The sequence below is a fragment of the Acanthaster planci genome, linkage group LG05 (genome assembly GCF_054643075.1).
Source record: "Acanthaster planci isolate LZ-2023a linkage group LG05, COTS_SCS, whole genome shotgun sequence".
NCBI lineage: Eukaryota > Metazoa > Echinodermata > Asteroidea > Valvatida > Acanthasteridae > Acanthaster > Acanthaster planci.
In genome coordinates this window covers 8,915,759-8,936,192 of record NC_141781.1, presented here as the reverse complement: position 1 = coordinate 8,936,192, position 20,434 = coordinate 8,915,759, and the positions used below count along the sequence as shown (strand labels likewise).

Sequence of the window (20,434 nt, the reverse complement as noted above, 5' to 3'; positions counted from 1 at the left end):
TAATGGAATGGCAAATAAAACAAAACGAACCTCAGGTCGAGTCAGGTTTGAAGCGAACAGAGAAAAGTACAGACCAAAGTGCTAGATGTTCAGCACTATAGGGCGTACCAGTAAAGGACCAGCCTTCACGCGTGTAAAAACACTGAACGTTATAGCATCGGGTCAGACCTGTTTTTACTTCCATTGAACTGTCGTCAGTTTCCATTTTTTTACGCCTACTTCGCAATGGAAAGTCAAACCAGCGTGAGGTCTTACTTGAAGATCTTCGTGTTATATGTGTGCACAGCTACAATATCCGAATGCACTCCAACTCTCGGTACGAAAATGCTTTACTCTGGGCCCGAAGCGAGTGTCACTGTAGCAAACAAACCTTTCCGCATAAAGGGCACGGATGCAATATCTCATCAGCAGCTAGAACCCACGGAAAGCCAACAAGATAACTACAGTTCTTGCGGGCAATTCTTTCAGAAGGCCATATGTAACGAGGCAAGTATTTATGACCGATCGGAAGCACTTGTGACGAGGTGATTCTTGTGCACACGGCAGAGTTCAAATCGAAAGCTTTACCTAAAACTTCATTTCCAAGTCGTGACATTATCATATCATTACCAAAGTATTTTGAAATAGTTCAGTAAATACACATTGCTCATAAGACTTGCAAAACAGGACGAAAATCAAACCAAATCCAAACATACAGAACAAGACAAACAATGTGTTTTGTTTTACAACCCCTCTTGTGTTAGTGTTTTCCAGAGAACGGCGGAACGTCCCGAGGGGGCACACCATTGCACAGCACACACATATTGCGGAATAATCTTAACTTCTCCGTCTCGACCAACGAACTGACTCGCATAAGCTCACTCCTCATCACTAAGCTTAGGGAGGGAACGTGCGCCTGGCAACAGTCCCCGCCCAGTCGGGTGCGAAGAACCGTGGCGGTGGGTGACGCAAAACCCTTCATGTTTCTCCAGGCAGTCTACAGCAAGTATGGCAAATCCGGAGTCATTAGTGAAGATCGTGAGTTTACAATTTGCCTAGCTTCGGAAATCAGTAATGATCTTGCATTAGTTAAATGACAGGAAATTTCAAAAATTAATTCCCTGACACAACGTCAGTTTTATACGAAGAATGTTGAAGACAATTTGTTTACAGTCATTTTTATTATTTAGCTACACAACTGCAAAGCTCCATGCAAAACGTTAAATTAACAGATTTGTAGACATTAACATTTGAAACCGAAATAATTATTGAATATATTGCATTTTGTTCAATTATTCAATTATATTTCGTTTTGGGAGAATGGAACTATACTCTGTTAAATAAAAATTTCCAAGAGGAAGGAGTAGGCCAGTATTAAAATAATCATCATCCAACTCCGTCAAGCTTGACTTGGCAAAACACAACCATGTTGACTACTTCTGAGAAGTATTTATTTTTGTCTTTTTTTCCTGACAGAACTCGGAATTTTACTTGAAGATCTAGGCATTGGGAAACTTTTACAGACGAACCACTCCAATTCCTCCGGTGATCATAGTGTGATACAACGGGTAAGGAATGAGTTGCTTGTCTGAATGGATTTTAATGCACGTAAGAATCGCTAACTGCAGTCACCGATAAACAATTTGTATTGTTTGTAAACTGTATACGGCCAAAGCTTCTGTCAGTCAATTCTACATGTGCAAAAAGACAATTCAAAGCTTGGTATAAATACGCAAATGCGGTTGGCGTGTAACGTTCGACGGGTTGAATACTTTACAGTTTACTTTAAAAACTATGGTCTTAAACCTCCATGACATGGTAATGCTTTATAGTGCACGAGGAATTTCATTGCTTAGATGTAAAAAAAATTTCGTTTTACGTTGATAGCTTCTGGTGAATTGCAAAAAATACGAGAATTATTACGCCTGACCAAGTCTGAAATGCTTGTAAAAGAGAAAGGCACGCTGCATCTCCCAAAATCTTGCACATACGGATGCATATTGGTTTTTAAACTTGAACTATAAAAAAACAAATTATTAAAATTATCCAAAAGGTGTTTCAAGAGATTTGTCTCCATCATTCAGAAACTTTCCTTGGAAGACGCTTTCTGAATCGTCCATTTCAGATTCAAACATACCGGTATGCATTAATGTAGGAAGATTAGCCAATGTCGCCATCTGTCCCATTATTTTAATGTAAAAACTATTTATCTGAGACCTTTTTTCATTCTTGTTAAATAGTGCTTCTTAGCCACCGAACTTATTGACATCTTTAACACAAGCGGGGGCATTCCAATGGAGAATTTTGCCTCAGTTTGCCCGTCTCTCATCCAGCAAATCACGCAAGGGTGCGTGATCCCAGTTACCCCACCAACGGAGTTGGATCTGAAAAGTAAGTTAAATACCGGCTACTCTTTCCGGTTAGCACACCTCTCTGTCAGTGCAAAATTCAAAGACTGACCTGATCGATTTTGTTTCCAAAGGTGGCAATTTAGTCACCTGTACATTCTTTATCGTCACACCAAACTGCCAGTTGAGAAATATGTCTGGCGAGGCATAGGTGTGTACATGTACTTTCTGGACATCCTTTTGATAGATCCATGAGACTGGTGACGTTTCTTAGAATTCGTGGAAAATGGTTTCAACTGGAGGTAGAGATTGTGCCGCATGCTTGATTCCGGAAAAGGGAAGATAACAATGAACATTATCTAAATAAACCCAAAATGATGTTATGCATAAACTTTCGTAGGCACGACAAAGGACCGCCCCCATGTCGCCACAGGGCGTACGTAACGTTTATCATTGGTGAATAGTTTTGACAGACTTCGCCCTTCAAAGTAAAATGCTACCTGCAGTCTATTGTCATCCCATTGAGTTTCTCCAAAAACTTTGGTTTCAGTACGGGGTCTTTTCCCTTTTCTATGGACAGTGTATGGATGGGCTACCCTTGCCGTGGCGTCTATTACGGTCCTATCTATGTTAGCGATGGTAGCCGTTCCAACCCACGGGTCCAGATTCTATGCTGCTGTCATGCAGTTTTTTGTCGCTCTAGCCGTTAGCTCGCTGTCCGGGGATGCCCTGCTGCATCTTCTACCTGAGGTCGGTGCCACTTTGTGATTTCACTCTAACACGATTCGCAACAGGGGATGGAATTTTATACATAAGTCAAACCAGATTAAAGAGCACCTCTAAGGAAAACACGTTTTCTGTGATTTTATCTGTTAAAATAATTTAATATGGAAGCATCAAAATCGCCGAATGCATGCAGAGTCATTTGTCTTCAGAGCTCAATTATAACAAGCTTAACAGGTCTTTTTTCTGTTCATGCCAAAATGCGAATTCTGCACTTAGATTGCGTCATTCTGAAATAGAAAACGTGGGGAACCCTCGCCCTGTGTTCGTAGTGGACAATTCATTTGTGCACGCCAAACCATGGCCAAGGGTTTATCCATTATGAACACCGGGCGAGGGTTCCCCTCGTTTTCTATAATTTCTCGGAATGACGCAATCTACATTCAGAATTTGCATCTTGGCATGAACAGAAAAAAAGCTTTTTAAGCTTGTTACAGTTGAGCTCTGAAGACAAGACACTACATTCGATTTGGATGCTTCCATATTTATTTGAAAAGATGAAATCAGAGAAAACGTGTTTTCGTTAGAGGTGCTCTTTAAAGCAGGTTGACAAACATTGTGCCGGCAATAAGCCGCCTGTACTGTATCCAAGGAAAGAGTAATCGTTATGCAGAACAACGAACCAAATAACAATGCCAGCCAGCTTGAAGCAAGATGATAAGTGCTTGTAAAGTGAACGAGCAAACCCCACAGATAGCCAAGGAAAGTCACAACCACCAACTATATCTTCCTTTTCCCGTGGCTCAAGGCTCTTGGTATCCATGACATCCAAAAGACGGAAGACCAACCAAACCACACATTCATCATTCTCACCGTCATCTTAGCTGTCTACTTCTTCTTCATCTTCGAGCGGGTGATGTCGCTGTGTCTTAAAGAAAAACCGTACGGACACGGCCATGTGCATTCCCGGCCTCGGCGAGAGGCAAGTCTGCATTTATATTGAAAGAAAAACCTTTCGAACATAATTTCACCCCAGTCAAAGATCTTTATTACCATCTGCTAATCTGGATTTAATAGTATTAGGTGAAACAATTAACGAAAGGGCATTTTCGTACATGTTAATTGTCTAGCTTCCTACTTTTTCAGAGCAAATTTAAATGAAGGATCAATGTAGTAGTTGTAATATTAGGCCTACGTTACCAAGCAATTTGTGTAATCTTTATAATATTGTTAACAAAGTGTCCAAAGCTTTTCTTTCGGTTATGTCGGGCTTTAATGATGAGATATAGCACATCAACATGATCATGGTCAACGAATGGTATTCCATTGCCCAAACAGAGAGCTATGTGTGTGGGGGTTTTTTTCACAGACTTTCGTTGATGAGAATAGCTGTGACATGCACGCTGATGCAATGATGGCAGTCGCCATGGAGAACCAAGATGACAAGAAGACAAATGAAACTGACGATGGACAGCAAGACGATAAGGAGGCAAGATAGGGGATATATAGATTTGCCACAATGGATGTAAAGTAGTGAAAGTGGAGCTCCTTTGCTACTGTAACCGGCCGCGTGGAAATAACACGTGCCGATTGTTTAAAGGAAAGTTTTTACATGGACAGATAGACAGTTGCCGACACAAAATACATTTACCAGGGCCCTGACGAGGCAACGGGATTTCGAAAGAGGCCTAGTGTTAAGGATAGAACTACCACACTGTTTATTCCATTAATATCCCTCATATTACAATGTCATCCTTCTTAGTCGTTTCTTCTATAAAGGTGGAAGAAGAAATATCCACGGAAAAGAAAATGGACAAAGAAGAGGAAGTTTCCAAAGTCCAAAAACCACAACCAAGAATATTTGGTATGGCTTTCAGTTACATCTTCGGCCAAGAAGGTCAACTTGAAAAACAAAACAAACAAAACTAGAGTTTGTTAAGCGGTTCGTTTACTAGTTTGGTTCGGTAGCGCATACCAGCTTTGTGTCAAGTACAACAGTCGACGTTCTCATTTAGATGTCAAACAGCACGTTCGGTGATACCGACATCAAAGTAACTCAAACACATTATCAAAATAACCCAAACATATTACTTAACCAACAGGTGAATGGGTTCAAGGAACAGACACTGCCGCAAATGAAAAATACCAGTAAAGTAGTGTTTCAGTCAACAAATAACCAAAGTGCAATGGTAAGAAAAAAATAATCGCGAGGCGGCAAATGGAATGTGCCATTCATTCACTCGTTTAGCAGGAGAAAAACTATGGTTTCTTCTTGTAAAGAATATTTAGCTTTTTCCGGGTTTTTCTTTACCCTCGGTAGGTCTGAATATGCTGTCGATCATGGTGTTGATCGGAGACGCAGTTCATAACGTCACCGATGGTATCACCATTGGTGTCTCTTTCGTCAAAGGTCCGTTCGTTGGTGCATCGACAACCATCGCTGTCTTCTTCCACGAGGTTCCGCACGAAGTTGGTAAGCGTCCCCAATCGGCATACATCCCGAGAGCAATGCTTTATCTTGAAAGGTGACTGAAGTTATATTGTCGGTGATCAATTTCAGGTGATTTTGCTGTGATGCTTCGGAATGGTGTTTCATTTCGGAAGGCCATGGTGTGCAGTCTGCTCAGTAATTTAGCAGGATTCGCTGGGCTGTACGCCGGGCTCCTTCTGGGCAGCGAAAACGTGGTTCAGAGGTGGATCTTCGCCGCTACAGCGGGGATGTTCCTCTATATAGCATTAGTCAGCCTGGTAGGTTTCCATATCAAAGCTCAACGTTCATTAACATGAATGTGCTCACATATTCCAAACTGAATGTCAAGAAAATGGATAACAGTCCACGTACGGATAGCATTAGCAAACAATATCCTAAAATAAAATTGAGTGCACTTATGATGACATTGCGCGTCTGGTGAGCCAGTAAATTGGCACATGTACAAGCCACCCTCAAGACCTCAGTATAGATCAAATTCTTACGTTCCTAATTGCTGCTTCACAACTTCACAGGTTCCAGAGATGAACCAACAGGCAGAGGAGGCTGATCACAAGCCCTGGAGGGTTTTCCTCAGGCATAACATCGGTCTACTACTGGGTTGGGCCATCATGTTGGCTCTTGGGGTATTCGAGTAGAACACTGAGAATTTATGTTAGACGTGCATTAGGCTGAACAAGTACTTGACGAAGTAGACCATTTTAACAGAGCTGATTGAGGTTAAAGCGGCATTCTTTTCAAACTGAATGACAACAGAGTTCGTGCATTCCGGTTTACAGTGAAAGAAATCGCTTATTGTTTTAGTACTAGATTCTAAACATCTCGTTGGATTCATTTCGTCCAGAATGGACGGGAAAGTGTAAATGCAACGACTCGAGAAGAAGTCGAAAATGGGAAAACTATTGTTTGTACACACAAAGGCATCGAGGGAGAAGGGGGCAAGTGAAAATAAAAAAGAAAAAAATTGAAAAAAGCGACAGAAATGAGCGATGAAAGAGGATTAAAATCGCCAATTTGCTTGAAAAAAAAATAATATATATATATATAAAATATAATAATATTCCAGCCGTCGATTATTCAAGTCGCGAGTGCTTCCCGTTTTCGAAATTTCCCTCCTGAAAAAAGATGGTTTGCCTTCCCCCTGGCAAATCCTGGCGACGCCCATGTGTACATACATTATTAAGAAAGAATTCAGAATGAGTTGCTCTGATCACATTTTCCTGTTTAATGACTTACAACTGTCTGGCCTTCCTGAGGGAACGGGAGAGGGCACTTTGTAAGCAACAACTTAACTTTGGACCAAAGATCGTATAGCGCCGCCAAGCGGCGCAAGATGGAGACCTTCACCGTGAATACACGTAAAACGTTGTAATCGCATAGGCATCATTTGCGACAGGCATCATAGGCATCATAAGCGATACACCTGCGCAACGCACATTAAAGCGCAGATGCCGCGGCAGACACGTACACCTGGTGGGCCTGCGCATTACCGTGAACCGCGCAGGGGTATCGCTTGTTCAAATGGCGCCCACGGCGATTACACCTTTGGGCAAAGTTATCTATCTTGCGCCTTCGGCGCTATACTCTCTTTGCTTTGGACCGATACTGCTAACCGATATGCACACTTGCTGATTGGCGCGTGCTGTTTCTTGTTTATTCAGTCACCGAGTCTTTAAAGAACAACTCTAAGGAAACATGTTTCTATGAGTTTATCTGTTCAATAAATATGGAAGCATCCACATCGAACGCAATGTCATTTGTCCTCAGAGCTCATGTACATGTATAACAAGCTATGAACATGTTGAATGTAGATTTGTTTTCCTTTGAGTTGCTCTTTAAGGACACTTTTTGGACAAAGGACTCACTAAATGGCTTCCTGCTGATTTCAGAAGCGTGTCTTTTTTTAAGTTTAAATACATTTTGTAATTAAAATACCGAGTTTGTAATGAAAACGAAAAAGGATTATTTCAATATCAAGCGAACTATCGACAAAATTTATTTCATTCTTTTTAATAAAGTCTTTTACATTCGTTTTTGGATTATACCTTGAGAAATTACGACGGATTACATTTCATTTATAACATCGAACACAAATTAAACTGGGCGTTTAATTGTCTAATTGACGTATACAATTTTATATTATGTTTATAAACAAGAATATAATACAACTACTCGTAAGAGGTTTTTACAATAAATTTCCTTACAGCATTTTCCGCAAAGCCTTTACTGTTTTTTCAGTGAGGATGTTTTTTAGAAAACATATTCAACTTAATATTATGCAGACTCCATAAAGACTAATGAAAGCCATGTTTGATTCAATATTTCGTTCTTTATTCAGAACATCTTCAGGAATGAGATAAACCATGCAGTTGTAACCTTATAACATGAGTCAGAGGGGGAGTAATTGGCCAATCAGAGAGTCTAAACAGTAAACAAAGAATTGAATGGCTCACAGACAGCATCATCTTATAAACCAGTGGTAACAAGGTGTTAGGAGGCCAGCAGTAAGGTACATGTAACAAAGGAGAAGTGAGGTGAATCATCCCATAAATGGAAATAAACAGAGTTAGCCAAACAAAGCAAGCTCTTTGGAGGCCCTTAATCCAGTGTTTAGAGATGGCTTGTAGCGACTGATGGCTAAAGCTTCCTTAAATATTCAACTTCCCCTCAATAAATAAATAATGAGAATCTTTCAATAGAAATTAACAATGGTCAAGTGCTCTTTCATGCAAAAAAGCGAATTCTTTATAAACTGCGCATTAAAGTATTGTTTCTTTTAATTTTCTAAAGTCTTGTTTCCCTAAAAGTTTCATCACTTGGTTGCAGCATAACAAATGAACCTCCATCATCTACCTGAGTTGATTAAGATAAACCAAGAGCTAAAATCACAAGCGCATTATGTCTAAAGGGGATTCAAAACAGCCGCAAATTTTCGTGGGAATCGCATGAGTTGCATGCAACTCACATTAGCCCACACACCAACTGCCTGAACCATAAAATGAACCACAACTTTATTACTTCAAGTCAGAGCAATAATCTCACATCACTTAATCTAGAGTGCTGGAGTAAAACACACACACACACAAGAGAAGAAGGAATTCTTCTGTGGTTCAGTGAAATTAAGGCATGGAAAAAACACCAACACGGCTGAGTTTGAAGATAAATCAATCTCTCCCGAATGGCTACGGTTTTATGCAAACAACAAGATCTGATTGCAACTATTAAAATCCACAATGTTAGGGTCAAAATCCTGAAATATAAATGCTGAGAAATCGACCTGTGGTTTTTTGTCACTAAAAACAAAGTCACAATACCCCCAATTTAAACAAGAGAACGTGTGAAGCTATAATGTACCATGAAATCTGGAAATTTTTGTGTGAGTTACTCCTATTAATTCAAGTCAGGTTTAATCATGTCAAGATATGATGGTAACTTGGTTGGCATGGCTTCGGCATTAGGCCGGAAATTTCGAAACTTGACCCTGTTACGTCTGGACAGTGCATCAGCAGCCTGGTGAAAGGGGTTATGCTTCTTATCGTTTGAATAAATTGGTTTCACTTCCAAATGCATTCCATAGTTGTGGGCCCTTTCTTTTATCTTCGATACCAATATCCTGATGCTCTCTTTTGACTTACAAGCATTGTTAACGCCCTGCACTACACCGCTATGATCACAGTAAAAGTGAACATGGTGGGCCGCCAGGCTTGGCCCAAAGGCTTCAATGCCACACAAAACTGCATAGGTTTCATAAAACAAGGTATTGCCACTGTATATATTGTAGCACTCTTCAGTCCAGCGACCGCTCGCCCATCTGTTTCCCAAGACACAGCCAAAACCATAAAGGGGATGTGCATCTGAGTATATACTAATTGGCTCTTTACAAACAGTCTGAAGCCTGCGCCCCTGCTCTTGACATACTATGACATTATTGTCAGGGTTCAAAAGAGATAACTCGACCATTCTCCTACACTGCAGACTGCCTACACTGTGGATCCGCCTCTTGAGGGTTGCTAGATTCGGTTGATACAAGTATGCCAACTCTGTTTTCCAGTTCTCTAGAGAGGACAGTAGCCGTCTGTCAGGGGAGTGGCAAACAACAGTGGCGCATCTTGAGCCAGCGCTGGACAGCATACTCCGGACCTTCCTTGCTTGTTGAGACCACATTGGGGTAGATTCGTTTGATGTCACAGTGACTGGTATTAAGGCTACGGATTACCAAACTGCCTCCAGGTAGAGATGACTCGATGGTGGAGCTGAACAGTCTTTCAGTCAATGGAATTCTGTTCGTACTCTGCAAGAACTCTCTGGAATAATTCCTCGTCCACACGGTGTTTCATCAGGAACTTGCCGTTGAAATGGAAGACTGGGATGTCATAGCGATATCTGGCTAAGTACTCCCTGTTCTCCGGCTCGGTGATGTAAACCTCCTCCAGAGCAAACTGAAAATGTGAGAGTCACGATTCTAGTCTAGTTTGTCCCAATTTGGAAAAGATACCTTGTTAATAATTCGGACTTGGCAGCTGACCTTGTTACAACGGAAACGTTGTATTATCAGGAATGAAAACAATCAAGAACGAAGACTTTGGAACCTAAAAAATTTCCCTGTTCAAAGCAAAATTTTGTATGAACAGTGCTCTTATTAACAAGGTTGGAATGTAATAGTGCAAAGTACTGATACAAATCACACTCAGGTACTGATATGCTCACTGCAAGTTAAGCCGACCTGAAAATCTTAAGTTGAGCAACAAAAGCATCTACAAGTATCCTATTTGAAATTAAAAAAAACTTACCCACTTGCTCACAAATAGGTTATATGTTGTAACAGTTAAATCAATGCACAGCCAGTGATAAAGTTCTTAACTAAGCTCTGCTGCTTGTACCCCGATATGGTTTAAATTGTTACATTTTCATGGTTTTAGTACATGTACATCTCTTATATAGGATGCCTACTAAGACAAACATGAGTCACGGGAAGTGTTTACAACGCACTAAGCACTGTATTGCACAGAGGGGGAATCCCCATTTAAATGTTGACATTTCGGCAACAGATTCCTTTTTTAAACCAATATCGTGACAAACTTAATACGTGGAGAGACATGAATCTGTGAATACTGCCATTGTGAAAAATTTGCACTTCAGGTGCCAAGGGAAAGAGTGACTTTGCACCTTGTCAAATGCTCCATTGGTAGTGGGTTGCAATGACCATGATCTACCTTTAACAGACAATTGAGGAAGTGTCTAAATTCATGTGTGGGCGACACCATAGCACATACATGGTACAAATAATGTACTTTTTTCAATCACATGTGGGGGTCGTATCAATTTCCTGTGTTGTACTCTGAAATGCTACACTCTGCTTTCTGCCACATCTGAAGAGCTTACATTTTTTTAACACAAGTCATCGCTGTTTTCTTTAAGAGACACACATGTGGATTTGAAAGACAAGCTGGTTGTGGAGATAATCACAACAAATGTTTCTTTATTTAGAAAAAATCTAAATTGCAAAAACTAATACTTTGCAACAACTTCAAGTACCATGAGTACAGTGGTAAGGAAATCTATGAATCATTCTCTGAAAGGTAAACTTTTACATGAGCCCAGTAATTGGAATGAATGTAGTGGTTAATTAGCAAAGATGGGTATCCCTTCAAGAAAATGAAAATCCTCATTTTCCTACATTCTGGCCCTTGTGTTCAATGTGTTTTTACACGGGGAAGACGCACCCATGTACAATGTGCATGTATGTAATAAGGATGTATGTCCATACAGCTCATGAAAACAAAAATCAAGTCAAGTGTATGATGTGTTCAAATTAACGATAAAATGGAAATACAAAATTCTTATCTTTTCATTTCCTCTTTATGAAATTGGAGACGAAATGTAAAAATATCAGGATGGGGGTGCGGGGGGGGTATGCATTTATACAGTTATTAGAAGAGAGGTGTCTTCACCCTCATCTTACTGTCGTTGCAACTGTAATTTCAAGAGATGAAGCGACGATTACCTGTCAAGGAAAAACTTCTTCCTGCCATTGTCATACTGAGGTTAACCAACGTGATTTTCACAATGAAAACCAAGTTCCAACAACATGTTACTCAGTTATTAGGTGGGTTCTGTTTAGTTTAGAGACACTGATCAATGTTGCTAATGCTATGTCATTGTCTTCCTGTTTGGGTCAGTTTGAACTGAAGTGAACACCATCAAGGTGCCGGTGCACATTTGTTGAAAATTTCTTTGTCTCAGACTGAGAGAACATTAAAATCACAGGGAAGTATCTTCTGACTGTACTTGCAGAGGACAGATTTTGAAGCTGTTTTGCTGAGCGATGTGTTTTGTTTGAAGTCAACTGAGAGGACATGAGAGGAAATGTCAAATTTAAACTTGGGAGGGAAACCCGCAGTAACATTCTGAGGGAGACCTTGTTACTAGTGGAAAAAAAAGAACAACACAGAACAATGTGTAAATATTGATCAACTACATGTATGTCGACCACACAATCCCCCAAGTGATTTTACACTATAATGCATTTAACTGCAAAGATGAATCACATTCACGTAAAATCACGTAAAATGATTATTTAACAGGGCATTGGTTATTGTTACCCGTATCATGACTAACATTGCAGCTTCTCTTCATATTTAAAAAAAAATCATTATTTGGGAGTTCAGTTCCGCCAACAGAATGCTCAAGAGTAGAAAACAAATATATCGATAAGGGTGGCAAACAAATCTAGCGATCTGGTGATGTCACAACACTGCTCTAGTCCTCCAGAGACTCTTGACCTGGCGGCCATAATAGGGGGCTTTATAGCTCAAGCACGGAGAAAAACCAGGTAAAGTAAGTTAGATGTCATTCTCGGCAAGTGACCATGCCATCTGCTTGATATTCATCAGGGGGTTACTCCAGTTCAAATTGGGATGGCTGATTTTTATTATACAATCCAGTGTTGAGCAACACTGTTGATGGGAAAGTATTTCAAAGTCACTGTCACTGCCTGACACTGTTTAATTCAAGCTTAAGTGGGAGCGAGCACAGCGCTCACGCATGCGGGCGCATTCATCCCGAAATAATGATACAGTCGTTGCAGAGCCGTAATGTGGCATTATCAAACCAGGTTTCAATTGGATGCTAATGACGACTTTTGTTTTCATTTTGCCTGATGCATGGATGAAGGACTTCAACTCATGCTTTTGACGTCAGTAGCAATCTTTATTTAGTTTTTACATAAAAGATAATATAACTAAATTTCATAAAAAGTGAAATTGTGAATTACAAATGTGATTGATTTTTAACACCTGCTCACTGACATCCATGTTAAAGTCAGAAATGCCCATTGACATAATTCTGTAGTACCAATAGGCTGATATCCTGAATGGGTATGCGAGGGGAGGATTCATTGGGTTACCAATGATTATAAAACAAAAAATAAGAACATGTCTCACCCTGCCAGTGTATTTCTGTAAAACTCCTTTAGCATCATCACACAGTGGGCAGTTGTCCTACCAGAGTGAAAGAAAATAAAAAGTAATGATAATGTTTTATTATTTATTCATTTTTATGTTTTGACACACGTTAAAGAACAACATTTGGATTTGCTTTTGTACCCTAACCTATTGACAGACATACATACATGTACTATAACATAGGACAATACAAGACATGAACATGTTTTGGCAATGATACACATACGGACGAACACTGACAGGCAGGAGACAATACAACACATCAAAATCCAATTCTAGTCAATGCAGGTGATGTATTCAGAAAGTATTAGATTTTTCAACTTCAGAGCAAATGTTAACGTGGGCACTGCTTTTATAATTTCATTTAGGCTATTCCAGTATTGGACACCGCATTGTACAAGACTATTTCTGTGTGGGAAGATGTCGATGAATATTATTAAATCAGGGTAATTCCACCGTCTTGAGTGATCCACATCCTCTACACAAAGCCACATGGAAAAAAAAAGAAGACCAAAAAATTGAACTTATAAATAAGAGTACCATCTCTCACAAAATCACACCAACACACTAACAAGCAAAACTAAAACAATAAATTCAATAATGCAAGTTTTTTGCAATTTTTGTCCCAATTTGCAGTAGACATGTACTAGTACATGTACATACTGTATGTACAAACCACCATCATGGGCCTTCATTTTTAAGCACTCACTTGAATGTAAAGACAAATACATACACGAATATGTAGATACCACAACATTTGGCAAATGAAAAGTTCCACACAAGGTGTGTCTGTGTCATGTCCTGTGAATCTATGACACGAGGCCATTGCCCTTGCCCACGTTTGTGGTAAATGGAATGGTGAGCCATACATGCTGGGATGCCAACATAAACATGATCTCGTACCTCACAGTACTGTGTCAAAACAATGATGAGTTGGCAATGGTTGATACGGCAAAAAACGCAAACATATGCCACAAAGCGTTTCGCCTTTTACGCAATGACTGAGTGGGAAATGTAGGAAAGAACGAAACAAAGGGTCTTTGAAGCCTCAACTACATGTAATGTTAAAACTTTAACAATTGACAAGTGACTGCTTTTGTTTTTGAAATTCTGGAAAAGGCTGATACTTTTGAAAAGGAAAAAAAAAAGGTACTTAATGAAGCAATGCACAACCGAATAGGGAGAAACTGACATAGAAAGTACTGGGACATCAACTTTCAGTCTGCCCTCTATTAAGATCAACTGAGCTGCTCTGGTGGGATTTCAAGCTATTCATGGTGACAGATAACTAAGATGGAAAACTTGCGGTAAACACCATGCAATATCTCTTTTTCGAGTCTGTGTGGTTCTGATCAGATCACGCAGTAACCACTGTTGCACCACAGCTGTGGCAACTGTGCATATACATGTACATGTAGTACAGCAGCTGGGTCAGCTAAACTATAATTGGGACTGATGTTATAGTTGGACTAAAACAATCTTGCAGTTGTACAAATAAGGCAGAGAAAAAGTTGGCTGTCCAATTTCACCCTATGCAGTTTGTAACAGCCCTAAAGCCCTACCTTGGTGAACAGGGTTAAGGTTGGCACCTTCGTGTGACTGGAGAAAGCAGTGCAGGACACGAGGATGTATCTGTTAGCACATTGATATACCAATGGTGCTAGCACTGCCAACTTCTGCGGACTGACACAGACAGCCATGCTGTTTATCTGCAGGGTCAAAGCAAAGGCAAGAAATAGCATTTCTCACTTAAACTCAATCATCTCTGAAGACAATGTATACATGTACATGTATTTGTACAATGTGCATGTGTGTAAACAGTCCTTTAAACACTGTGACAATCCATGGTCAATGTACAACTGGCAAAATATTTGCTGGAACATAATACAATTACCAAGTAATGCACTTGTTGTACACATGTAAAAGAAAGACCCATGTGTATAGTGCTTCCACCAACATGTACATGTGTGTGTACATGTATTTACATACCGGTATATAGTCATTTCAATATTTAACAGCCTGCAAGGGGTCTAAGCCCCATGACTTTCAGGCTCTGACAGCTGAGAGGAGCTGTCGGGTACCCTGGTCAGTCATAAATTACACAAATTCTATAAACAATTAGTGAATCATGAAAAATTAACACAAAAAAATTCAAGCAGAAAGGAGGGATGAAAAAAGTCACGATGATTTCAAGTTTCAACTGAAAATGAACTCGAATGGCTGACATTTTCTCTGACACCAGGTACACGTACTAAAGGCAGAAATTGACCAACACGTCTGTTACCTACATGTGTGTACATGTACATGCAAAGTTACTGTAATTTTTGTAAATATTTGCATGTGACTTGACATTTACACACAATTTGAAAGCTACAAAAGTGCACTTCTTTTGAAGAGTGTACGTTTACATTTTACTACCACAAGTAAGAAACAAGAAAACACATGTTCATTAATTTGATGTAATTGACAGCTTACTGATTAACTACTGAAAACTACACTATAAATGAGCAGCATGAGTCACACCCTAAATATTAAACAGGAGCATGACAAGTGTTTGTCACAATATGTTGTAGGTGATCACAAAGGGGCACAGGAGGCCGTGGCCCTGCCTGTTCCAAAATCATGCAGGCTATTCTTTTTGAAAATGTGATGCACTTGCATTCACCTGTGATGTCAGAGTGCCCTCTGGCATGACATTGTCAGGTCTCAAGTTGTGTTATGCCCCTACTGAATCTCTCTTACTAACATGTACTAAAGTTGGGCCCATGGGTGTCATGAGGAAGGGCAAGGTGGGGTTAATCATGTAAATCCCCCCCCCTGAAAAAAAAAAGTTTCAGGAGATCAGGTCAAGTGGTGACATTCTTCAGCTCCAGGATGACCTCAACACCATCAGTGATTGGTCTAAAAAGAACTTGTTTGCTCTCAATGCCATAAAAGTCAGTACAGCTCTTACCAGGACAAAACAACAACTTATCCTTCCTTGTATGTTTTGGATGGTACTCTCATTCAAGAGGTAAAAACTCATATATTAATAGGTGTCCGTACACAGCATAACTCATGCTGGGATGAGCATTTACAGTATGTCACTACTACGGCCTATAAGACCCTCGGCTTCATGGGTCATGTTATGGGTGATTGTAAAACAATGACCTTCCTTGCCTTGTACAAAGCAATTGATATGCCCATTTTTGATCATTGTTCTCCTGCTTGGCCTATGTATGGAGCTGGACATATTGCTCAGCTTGAAAAAGTTCAAAGGTATGCCACTCGTCTCATTTTGCATCAACGTAGACAGGAGCAACCTGAGCATGACGAGAGTTTTATGTTTATGAAGTTTGTGTGTAAGCAATTGCTATTTGGTAATTTGTGCAATTGCCATCCCTCATTTTTGAGTTTAATTAATGTTAACAGCAGACATGCCAATAAATTTCACCATCAGTATGCTCGCTCTGATGTATTCAAGTACTCCGTTCCCTGCATGTTTGTCAGGAATAGGCGTACTTATCCTGACGGTATAGTCAACGTGTTGACTTATGAGTCTCTGTCTGCTTTTTTGTACAAATTTAAAGGCTACCTTAAATTGTAATTATAATGTGCTGCTTGCTCTGGCTTACTGTGGGTTGGTCAACCTCAACATATTTTCCTTTTAGTGGGTGGTGCCGTGGGAGTAATTTCCTTCCTTGTTGTCTCTCTGCTTAGTCTTTGTCATCTTTTATTTATTACGATTGCTGTTCTCCTTTTTATTATCTTGGTTTTCTTTTCCACGATCTCTTTCTTCCTCTCCTTGTCTTTTCTCTAGTGTGTGTGGCCGTGCTGTGTTTACATGTAGGTGGGATTTGTTGCTGTGATGTCCCTCGTTTTTTGCTTGTGTGTCTGACTGATTGTTGTGCAGGGTCGGAGTGGCACGCCCTTTTGGCAAAAATGACATTTTTCACTCTTGTTTTTCTCCAAGGCAGTCCTGCACTGTCCTCGTTTTTTTCTTATGTATGTCTGTCTTGTCTGTCTCTTGCTTGATCATTCCTCGTCTTTTATTGATTGACTGTCTACATGTGTGCCTCCTTTTTCAATCTGTATTGATCCTCTTTTTATATTATAGTTTGGATTTTTATTGTATGTATATAGCGTGTTGTATCTGCCTGAATAAAATATTAAAATAAATACAAAAGGAAAAGGGAAAGCGAAAGAAGTGACTGAATAGAAGAGATAAAAGTGGGCAAAAATCACAAATTTGCAGGAATAGAACTCAAAGTTGACTCCCTGCCACTGTAGGCCTGGCAACTCATCGGTGACTAACGCTCTACATGTAAGTAACAGTACTGCACTCTACGAATCGCCAAGTTTTATTTTTAACATGTTGAAAGAGGCGATTCATACTCATGGCGTCCTACAACTCGGACTGTTCACGAAGTAGTCAAAGTAATAGAATGTAACGTCAAGCATTAGATATACAAATCACGATTCATGCCTTACCTGATGATGAAAACTCTGTTCGACTAAATATTGTGGAGGAGTGAGTAGGCCTACAAGTTCAACTTCAGCCTCATATTACACATGTACATGTACACTGCGACAATCTCAATCGTACACACAGTCAACTGAGGGCGCCAGTAACAATCAACAACCCCCAAAAAGTCAATGTTCCCAATCTTCCCAGCGGCCATTTTTCAAATGACATCCCTCACCGTGGCCGGCTCTTCTGACAAATTTTCAATCACATTTTTGTCTGCTTTGCCCCCAGATGGGTGCCCCTAAATCTACAGAGATGATCCCGGGCTATACTGGCACAATCCCACGATTTCTTGGCCCAAACAGATCCCTCTTTTTGAAAGAATCTGTGGGGGGGTACTTTTTGTGTGCCTCCTTCTGGCGGAGAATTTTCCTTGAATTGGGGCACTACACCCAGAGGCCTGCTTGTTGCAGGCCTACAGACATACGGGTTGGTTCCGTATGGATACACATTATGATGTCTGTGTGCAGGCCAGTATGGTGATAAATACCCGCCTGCGCGAACTTTAAAAAATCAGGAAAAATCATGCTCACGAGTTTCTCAGGCTCTCGAGATGCACATCAAAGCCCATTTTATGATGTTTCTTTGTTTCGAATTTCCATTCATAATCATTTTAACTCATAGTGAGTGAGTCATACGTCCTCAGCAAAGAGCGGTTGAAGTTTAAACACTGCCAAAAACGAGCACCTCTGCATGGCATGCATGTAGAAACGTCCTCAAGCGAAGTAATTAGCTCAACTTGAGTGGCAAGTTCTGAATTAATAGATCGTTTATGGTATCAATTTAATGCTGGGACCAATAAACACGTGACACTTATCTCGGTGGCAAATAACCTTTCACTTGAATTAGCCAGTTCCCATCGCCCTCGTACGTACAGAGCATTAGTAGGATATAGGAAGGACCGTATGGTCACACATGACTTTTTTATCGAGCACTCATTGGATATGCCGTCTTTTTAATGAAGATCAATGGGATAGCCGGTTATAGTATAGGGCGCACTGAACTTGTAAAGTTTGGAGCCCCACTGTTGGCAACTAAAATCCTGCAGAGTCCTCTCAAACAAAAATGGTTTTGTTTTTGGTCCTTCAGGTTTCATTTGATTTTCAAATTTTAGAAGGTTAACCAATGAATTTTTTAATTATCCGCCCAAAATCCCCCCCCCAAAAAAGTGAACGTTCCTAAGTCTTCTCAGTAGCCATTTTTCAAATGACATCCCTCACCCTTTTGGGCTCTCAAGTGACAATATTTAAATAACATTTTTGTCTGCTTTGCCCCCAGAAGGGAGCCATTGAATCTATAGAGAGAATCCTAGGCCATACTTACACAATCCCACAATTTCTTGGCCCACACAGACTCCTCTTTTGGAAAGAATTTATTAGGGGTATGTTTAGAGCGCCTCCGTCTGGCGGAATTTTCCTTGAATTGGGACAGTGCACCCAGTTGAACAGGTCTTGCACATGTGCGATGAGTGCTCATCAAGTAAGAAGTCCACACTTGCTTGCCATTAACTACGGAAGCCCAAGCGTACCCCACACAAGAAAAATCAGTGGGGAAACTAATTCGCTAATACGAATCAGTAATTCATAGTAACACATTACTTTAATTCGTAATTAGGGATTACTGACACTACGAATTATTAATTCGTAATAACGGATTCACTACGAATTAGTAATTCGTAAAAACAGATTAGTACACTATAATTCGTTATTACAATTGTGACGATTGTGTCATCTATCACCAAGCAAAAACAATTGCAGATTGTCACGGTGAGGCTATTAACTAATATAGGGACGCTGGAGAAATGAGAGCAATGCTGACCGTTCACTTCAAACCCGATAAATGCGATGTTCTTCATTTCACAAATATGGTTCAACGTAGAACAGTCCGGTTCTTAAGTTACTAACTTTACAACCAGGATAACGTACATCAGTCAGTGGCTCTTCTTTACAATACAACTCCCCCGGAGACCATCGGAGACTCGTCACCATGCACAAGATTACTTATAATCAAATCGCTGTCACCTTAAAGGCCTACCGTCTGAAGTTTCATCAAACAAACCGTCATCTATACGAGGAATTCTAGGCCTTATAATGTCTCCAAATACTCTTCACTAGCACCCAAACTTCAACATTTTTTTTTTCATCCCAACTGCACAGAATTCGAATAATCTTGCCCAGCACATCACGGATGGTGGCACTAAAATTTGCCGAAGCCCTGAGGAATTTCAAACGCAGTGCTCATGAATAGCCGTCCACCTTTCCTTGGCTGAGTGTTGCTTCGATAGGAGTTGATCAGCGACTATTTATCAAGATCAAATTAGTAATTCGTAATAACGAATTAGTTTCCCACTGATGTTTTTGTCTGTGGCTCTAATGGGCTCTAATGGGCTTTCGTAGTTAACGATTTCCTCCACGATTTTGTGTACCCTCCCGAGTCGGGAGCACTAGCAACAGGACCAAAGACATCTTGTTCCTTTTCAGTGTAACAAAGTTTCGTTGAATTCTTTTCATGTAACTACTTAAAAATAAAAATTGGCCACACTTTTTGGGGATCGGAGTTTGATCTCACAACCTCTCGCTCCCGAGTCAGGAGCTCCAGCCACAGGAAAACTGCATCTTGCTATTTAGGGTTAAAAAGGGTAAGTTGATTTTCCATGAAATTTTTACTCTTTAAATAATTAGCACTGTTTCTCTCGCAAGGGATTTGATCTCATATCCTCTCGCCCCCGGCTCACTGAGAAGCGCTAGGAACACGATCTCCGAGATCTTTGTCACTTAATTTTTTTGTTTGATTTTTTTCATGCATTGTTTAAAAAAAAAAATTTCAAAGGTTTCCCTCGAACGGTCGATTCGATTTCACAACCTCTCGCTTCCAAATCCAAAGCACTAGCTCAATTTTAACTTGGACCAAAGGTGGATTTTGAACT

The 20,434-nt window shown here is 40.2% G+C and overlaps 2 protein-coding genes across 2 annotated transcripts; one reads left to right on the top strand and one right to left on the bottom strand.

Annotated features, from left to right (window-relative positions):
• The first annotated feature begins 91 nt into the window (after positions 1–91).
• On the top strand, positions 92–8,117 carry LOC110987965 (metal cation symporter ZIP14-like). The gene is made up of 11 exons (XM_022251149.2): positions 92–486; positions 744–1,017; positions 1,456–1,547; positions 2,220–2,370; positions 2,908–3,077; positions 3,859–4,032; positions 4,420–4,539; positions 4,830–4,914; positions 5,371–5,523; positions 5,611–5,798; positions 6,054–8,117. Exons 1-11 carry the CDS (start codon positions 226–228, stop codon positions 6,174–6,176), a joined length of 1,791 nt encoding a protein of 596 aa, XP_022106841.2. The 5' UTR covers positions 92–225; the 3' UTR covers positions 6,177–8,117.
• LOC110988775 (glutaredoxin-like protein C5orf63 homolog) lies at positions 7,848–17,847 on the bottom strand. Its single transcript, XM_022252604.2, has 5 exons — positions 17,524–17,847; positions 17,472–17,490; positions 14,564–14,710; positions 12,981–13,037; positions 7,848–9,977 (listed from the first exon to the last, which is right to left on the bottom strand). Exons 3-5 carry the CDS (start codon positions 14,699–14,701, stop codon positions 9,804–9,806), a joined length of 369 nt encoding a protein of 122 aa, XP_022108296.2. The 5' UTR covers positions 14,702–14,710; positions 17,472–17,490; positions 17,524–17,847; the 3' UTR covers positions 7,848–9,803.
• Positions 17,848–20,434: the final 2,587 nt, after the last annotated feature.

Excerpts from the sequence above, each read along its gene's own strand:
- LOC110988775 (XM_022252604.2), bottom strand. The coding sequence starts at position 14,701 with ATGGCTGTCTGTGTCAGTCCGCAGAAGTTGGCAGTGCTAGCACCATTG. Across the intron at positions 13,038-14,563 it reads CCTTAACCCTGTTCACCAAG|GACAACTGCCCACTGTGTGA; the intron begins GTAGGGCTTTAG and ends TCACTCTGGTAG. Across the intron at positions 9,978-12,980 it reads TACAGAAATACACTGGCAGG|TTTGCTCTGGAGGAGGTTTA; the intron begins GTGAGACATGTT and ends TCACATTTTCAG.
- LOC110987965 (XM_022251149.2), top strand. The coding sequence starts at position 226 with ATGGAAAGTCAAACCAGCGTGAGGTCTTACTTGAAGATCTTCGTGTTA. Across the intron at positions 4,540-4,829 it reads GACAGCAAGACGATAAGGAG|GTGGAAGAAGAAATATCCAC; the intron begins GCAAGATAGGGG and ends TCTTCTATAAAG. Across the intron at positions 5,524-5,610 it reads CGAGGTTCCGCACGAAGTTG|GTGATTTTGCTGTGATGCTT; the intron begins GTAAGCGTCCCC and ends GATCAATTTCAG.